Source organism: Sesamum indicum, linkage group LG5, assembly GCF_000512975.1.
Source record: "Sesamum indicum cultivar Zhongzhi No. 13 linkage group LG5, S_indicum_v1.0, whole genome shotgun sequence".
NCBI classification, from domain to species: domain Eukaryota; kingdom Viridiplantae; phylum Streptophyta; class Magnoliopsida; order Lamiales; family Pedaliaceae; genus Sesamum; species Sesamum indicum.
The window spans coordinates 13683588-13691004 of NC_026149.1; the positions used below are offsets into that span (position 1 = coordinate 13683588).

A 7417-nucleotide genomic window follows, 5' to 3' on the forward strand; every position below is an offset into this window, starting at 1 on the left:
CTCCTAGTTATGGAACTACATACGATAATGCAACAAACTGAACAATAAATTAATTAAATGACAATACTAAATTACTTCGTAATAGTTATGAACTTCAAACTTGAATTTGAGAGGAAACAACAGAACGTCGTAAAATGAGACCAATAGATTTACTGGGTAACCTAAAACTCCAAGGTTCAATAATGATTTTTTAAACAAAACAAACACCATAATACCAGAAATGGAAATTTAACTTTGGATAACAAAATCTATATAACTTTGCAGAGGTAAATGCATTGTAATAAAAATGTCAGAAGCGACCATATATTGAATGAATGACTTGATTTAAGATCGATAGGTCCTACTAATGAGTTTAATAGCAGTTTCTCAAACTAGATCATCTATCGTATTAATCTTTATCTTGTCATCTGCACGAGGAAGAGATATTCAAATATGGCATCAAGTATGTGTTTCATAACTACTATGGAGTAATTTGATATTGCCTTTTAAATTGATTTGTTGTTTAATTTATTACATCATTTTCAATTTCATGATTTAGGAGTGCATTAATGTATATGCAACTGCTGCTGATGACTATGAAGATCAAGAAAACACGATAGCAACACGAACCGAGGAGAACACGCCGAACCCGGCTGTGTTCCTCCCGACCAACATTTTTCGTCTCATAATTAACAAAATGGTCCAAATTCGTCAAAAAATTTACAATTTTCGGACAACCGAGGAGAACACGCCGAACCTGGCTGTGTTCCTCTCGACCAACATTTTTCGTCTCATAATTAACAAAATGGTCCAAATTCGTCAAAAAATTAACAATTTTCGGACCAAAGTTTTCGCGTCTGATTGTTTGAGAACTGAATCAAATTAGTGGTAAAATTATCCAAATAAATCCACAGAATTTGGTATTAGAAATCTGAAATCCTTGACTCCAAATCTATCAATTCAAATATAGCCTTACAGAAAAATATTAGGATTGGCTCAACTCAACCAATACACAGCAGGATCTCATTTTAACATGCCTACAATCAGCAGTGAAGATTTGACAAGAAAAACTTGTCAAAATATTACACGGGCAAGAATGACAAAGAAGCTCACAACTAGCAAAAAGGCATCAAAGTCACAGATATCTCTAGGACAAGAGTTGTAATAATACAGGGCTAGCATCTTCAAAACCTTTACACGGAGCAGACTGAAGCAAGTACCAAAACGGCAGACATCGCCAACTATGAAATTGTAAGTAATTTGCTATAACTAAAAGCTAGAAACATGTAACATCTCGGGTCGAACTCCAGCTTGTAAGCAAGAAATAGACGAAAATAGGAATAAAGCAGCTTCAAGCAATTGGTATAGAATCTAAGATTGAATATTTTGTTAAAACTCTTTCAGAGCTACCAGTATAAATTTGAGAATCAACAACAGTCATTTCGAACTCGTTGGCTTGAGATCAAAATGAAGAAGCTGCAAAAATGCAACTTGATGTATGGTATTAGAAGATAAAAAACAGCTCCAAACAAGTAATGTATACCGTCGCCGGTAAAAGATATCACAAGGCAACCAAGAAACTTCATACACCAAAATGCAAGGAATATGATCGAAACCAAGAGTCATAATAAGTCTTTGATGAACTCTAGGTTTAAGGTGTCGCGTACAAGAAGGAAAATCCCAAGGACTAATACCAGCATGATGCCAGATGACATGATCCGTTGCTCTACTTCCAATGGCAGCTTTCTCCCACCTCTAGCTGCCTCAATGAGGATTAGTGCCAAAGAACCACCGTCTAAAGCAGGCAGAGGAAGCAGATTTATCACTGCAAGATTAAGGTTTAAAACAGCAGCGAATTGGAAAAGGCCATCAGCGTTCGACTTTGCAACTTCAGCCCCAACGGCTATAATGGCAACAGGACCCGAAACCTTACTGGCAGATTGAGAGAAATTCATAAATGTCTGTTTCAAACTGTCTAGTACATTTGATGTTAGGCCCCAAAATTCACGGCCAGAGAAACGAAAAACATCCAAGAGATTCTTCGGCTTAGTTTTGGAGAACTTCACGTTTGGTGATAATTGGACCCCGATTCTGCCAGTACCATCTGTGTTCTCATCAGGGGTGACATTGATTTCCACATTCTCTTCTCCCCTACTAATCCTAAAGAGTACCTTTGTTTTGGGACTTTTCCTAATAACATCAACAACTTCAGAAACTAAACTTGGGCTCGTTTTCGAAAGTTCAACATCATTAACACCTAAAATAACGTCTCCAGGCAATAAACCATCTCTTGAAGCAGCTGAAAATGGCCTAACATCAGGAACAAGAACCCCAGGAAACGATTCTTGAACAGGCAATCCAACAGATAGCACTTGAACAAAAACTATCACATAAGCAAAGATTATATTAGCAATCACACCAGCAGAGATAACAACCACCCTGTCAAAGATTGGCCTATTTTTCAGTAAATTCTCATCATCAACTGGGATATCACTATCAGGATCATTATCAGGAAACCCCACAAACCCACCAAGAGGAAACGCCCTAATCGAATACTCCACATTATTAGAATTGAACTTAGCCAAGACTGGACCAAAACCAACTGCAAATTTACTCACATGAATGCCCTGAAGATAGGCAGCTAAGAAATGACCACTTTCATGAACAATAATGATAGCAGTCAAGACGGCGGCTGCTTCAAGAACTGACTGAGCGCTCTCAAACCCACCAAAATCAAGCCCAGCTACAGCCAAAGTTGTAAACTTTTTCCTCCTTCCTTGACTAAATCTCCTATTCTTGAGTAGAAACTGGTTGTTCTTCCAAAGTCTTGAATATGAAGAAGCTAATAAAGGTTTACAAAAATGGGTCCTGGTTTCTGGATAAAAATCCGGAATTGGTCTCTTTGAATTGATGAATCTAATAAGTGAGTGAGAGGAAGAGGATGAGGAGAGGTTTATAAACATTCTGACAATTTCCACAGATTGAATGTGTAGAGGATTACTGATAAGAAGGATGTGTTAAGCTTAATGAAGGTGGCATGGTTTTCTTGCATATAGTTGGGAATTGGGAGCTAAAGATTTGAAGGATAAAGGATAATTGGTAATTTGGTTTTGTGGAGGTGAAGAGAATGAGATGTTTCTATCCATTTCCACAAGTTTTTTTGATGTCTTTCTTCTCTTTCTTTTCTCTATTTTGGGGTAGGCCGATGTGTGATCCAAAAGAAGAAAGGCCCAAAGGGTGGATTGGAGTTTGTTGGATTCTTGTCAAGAGACGAAAGTACCTCTTAAGGATAATTGTCGGATAATTATATTTTTAGTCCTCAAACTATATAGTTATTACATTTTCGGTCTTCAAACAATTAAGAGTGAACAACTTTAGTTTAATTTTTTGTTGATTTGATCTTTTCTGTCATCTCAAATATAAAAAAACATTTCACACCAAATGTTGGATTCTTGTCAAGAGAAGAAACTATCTTTTAAGGATAATTGTCGGATAATTATATTTTTAGTCCTCAAACTAATAGTTATTATATTTTCGGTCTTCAAACAATTAAGAGTGAACAACTTTAGTTTAATTTTTGATTGATTTGATCTTTTCTGTCAAACATTTGGATTCATGTTTTTGTATTTTTTTAGACAAGATAAAACACACTTAATGTTTATTTTTGTGTGTTTTTACACCTATTTTGCGTTTTTTTTTCATTTTCCAACTTTATATATATAATATATATATATTTATATATATACATAACATAAAACAGATATGATTTGACAATAAACAGTAATTTTTGTCTCCAAAAAATACAACATTGAAAATAAAATATTTATATATATACATATTTATATATAAAAATATCATTGACAATGAACAGTGATTTTTGTTTCCCAAATCCCAAACCTACACCACTTATTTTAAAATATTTTAAATTACCCCAAAATACAAATTCAAACATATCCACTATGTTTGTTTTTATTTTCAAGTTATTTTCGAGACAAGTCAAAATATATCCAATGTTTACCATCATTCAAAAACACCTTATTTAGATGTTTTTAACTGTTTCAGCATAAGTACATACATATATATATATATACACACACACATATACATAAATATATATAAAAAAACACATGATTTAACAATGATTTTCAATGAATAGTAATTTTTGTCTCCCAAAACATAACATTAAACATATAATACTTATTTTGAATTATCTCCAAAAACAAATAGAAACATACATACTATCTCTAACACACACTTATTTATCTTTGTTTTTCTCTCTCTATCTCCACAAAATTCAACAAAACACTCAGAAAACGAATCCAACTATTATGATCATCTTTTTTCAAGACATACTTACTTATCTTTATTTTTCAAAACAAAACACTCAAAACACAAATTTAAACATAAGCTATATATTTTCTAGTCTGAAAAGTGGCCCTCTTCAATATTTAGAAAAAAAAAACTCATATTTGCTTATTTTCATACATTGTCGGAAGCAACAATAGAGAGTATTGCAAAGAAAAACCTTACAAATGAGTTCAAACTCTTCTTCTAGAAATAAACATTTTACTCATTCTCAAGTAAACTCAAAAGTTCAGTCTCCATTGTTTTATAATATTGGATTCGAATTCTCGTTGTTGTTATCTAAGGGTTGCAAATGAGGGGGGATTTGGTAAAATTCGAAATGAATCCAGAATGAGTTGAGCTGTAAATGAATTGGATGGACTTAGTATAAATTATTTTATTAATTTGAATATAAAGATTTCAATTCAGATAAAATATATCATGTTTGTCCAAATTAAGGAGTAAGACTTTCAAAATTTTCTGCTCAAATTACGAGGATTACGCCGTTACCTCAATAGTATAAATTTGTAATTTGACAAATGATTTATTGGATAAGATTTTTAGTACCAAAAAATTGTGAAAAACCCATTAAATTTTTTTCTTAAGGTCCTAATATCTGATGGATATTAGAAATTCAAAATATTATCATTTAAACAGTGGCTAATGCGGATGTATGTCTACTAGTGTAATAATTTATTGGTTTTTTGTCTAATTTGAATATATTTATTAATTTAAATTATTAATGTATATATTGATGAAAATTGGTTTTTGAATTTAAATATAATGACTTTACTATATATTAAAAAAACTCGAATTTGTGCTACTTCCTAACGTATTCTTGTAGGGGTATCCAAATCGGTTAACCGAACCGAACCGAGCCGAATTTTTGGTTAATCGAAAATTCGGTTCGGAGTTTTGAAAAATCGAAATCGAACCGAATTTCATCGGTTCGGTTCGGTTAAAACCGAACCAAATTCGGTTTTTCGATTTAAAAACAAAAAAAAAATGGTATTTTTTCTTTTTTTTTAAATAATATATTTTAATATTTTAAGCCGAAATTGTAATATTTTTTCAATTTTATCCAAAAATACAAATACCAAAATTAAATTATAATTTAATAGTACAAGTCACAAGTGTATATATATTAATAATATAATATTAATATATATAATTATATAATATTAATATATGTAAAAATATATTTTATTTATTTTATTATTTAAAAGTTCAGTTCGATCACCGAAAGTGATCAAAAAACCGAACCGAAAAATTAAATTTTTTTTTCGATTTTCTGCACACCCCTATTCTTAAGTAAATTCTTCTTCAAAAGAAAGCATAAGAAAACATACGAAAATGCCCTTGCTTGGAAACTATTCCAAAAAGAAAAGAAAATGTCAACGGACGTTTTTTGTCCGATTCCAAGATTCACTGCTCCTCTAATTGGTTCCATAAGCATTAAAAATGTGTGATTCAAATTAGAAACGTGCAATTTTATTTTATTTTAATTAGAAATTTTGGTATATACCCCAATTTATGCTAGAAAAAAAATTATACATGCGTGCGACGACTGTCAAACTAATTTGCGAATATATGTATTAAATTAAATTTTCAATTAAATTGTTTGATTCCTATGAAATACCCAAAGAAATCATACATTGGGTATTGGATGATGCTCTTTGGGATAGTTACATTCTTTAGTGTAACTACACATACATTTTCTGTAGTTTGAGAAATTATATCTAGCATCATTGAAGTTTGCTTTTGTTTCCCTCCATTAGGCAAATTTCATAGAATTTGCTGATATTAAAAAAAAAAATCTTTATGAACCCCTGGTTGACTGATGATTGACTTATTGCAAGTCGAATAAATCTTTTTATTATAATCAAATTATCCTTACACGTCTCCACACATTAATGCATATGTGAAATATATCTTTATTGTTATAAGAGTATTTTAGATTTAAAAAAAAAATATTTGACCTATAATAAGGTTATCAGTCAAGAAAAAAAATTAATTTAGAACGGCTTTTGTAACTGCTTGGTTTGAACTAAATGTCATTAGAAGGCTTTTGTAACACGTTTAGATATGATTTTGCCAGATACTTGGAACGGATTTTGTAATACTCTTTATAACTGTTTTGTATTATACTTGTATCTGTTTTTGGCATTGCATTTGTAACTGTTTCTTTCACTTATTTTTTAACGGTTGTTGGAACGGGCTAAGTTTTATTTTGTAACTATTTTTGACACATTCTTTATAACGGCCTGACAATTATACATTTTATTGGTGATTACAAAAGCCGTTACAAATGCAGTTTCAAAATTTATTATTTCTTTAATATATTTTATTTAATTTTATTTTAAATTTGTTTTATATATTTTAAAATTTATTTTATTTAATATATTTTAAAATTTATCTTTATTTAATATATTTTAAAATTTAGTTTTGTAAAATTAAGTAAATAAATTTATATAAAACACACATAATATAACAAAAAAAACAATGATTTAATTAAAAACATTAAAATACTATTACAAAATTGAATTTTTACAAAATACCCAAAAAATTTCTAATCTAAATTATTATCCACAGCGGCTGCGTGTTCGTCGTCGTCGTCGTAGTTGTCGTTGTTTTTGCCGTTGGATGCTAAGGAATCAGCTGGAGGCTCGAGCGCTAGATAATCGCGTCAATTGGGATCGATGCTTCTGATGTAGTGCTCGAGTACCAACACCCGATGTTGGGGTGATGCGTCTGTGGTGGCGAGGGTGAGGGAGCAATTAATTGGGTCGCCTCGGATGATCTAGCAATTGAGTGGTGGGCCTCAAAGCCAAGACCAAATACACGGCCCCTTTTCCGACAACCCGCTGCTAACATCCAGACATGTTGCTCATCTGGGACCATGGAGCCTTGAGAGGACAATGGAGGCTCTTCATTGTTGTTTTGTTGTCTCTGGTGTTCCTCTATCATTCTCAAGAACATCTCCTACGAATATGTTAAATAATTAGATTAAAAAAGTAATATGAAATTAAAAGAATAAATTACATAATTTATTTTAATTACTTACCCCGACCTCCTCTGCCCTCGGGCCGCTTCA

At 31.7% G+C, this 7417-nt stretch overlaps 1 protein-coding gene across 1 annotated transcript; it reads right to left on the reverse strand.

The window, feature by feature from the left end:
• On the reverse strand, window positions 1339-3183 carry LOC105162629 (probable membrane metalloprotease ARASP2, chloroplastic). Its single transcript, XM_011080707.2, has one exon. It carries the CDS (start codon window positions 2940-2942, stop codon window positions 1602-1604), a length of 1341 nt encoding a protein of 446 aa, XP_011079009.1. The 5' UTR covers window positions 2943-3183; the 3' UTR covers window positions 1339-1601.

Excerpts from the sequence above, each read along its gene's own strand:
- LOC105162629 (XM_011080707.2), bottom strand. The coding sequence starts at position 2,942 with ATGTTTATAAACCTCTCCTCATCCTCTTCCTCTCACTCACTTATTAGA.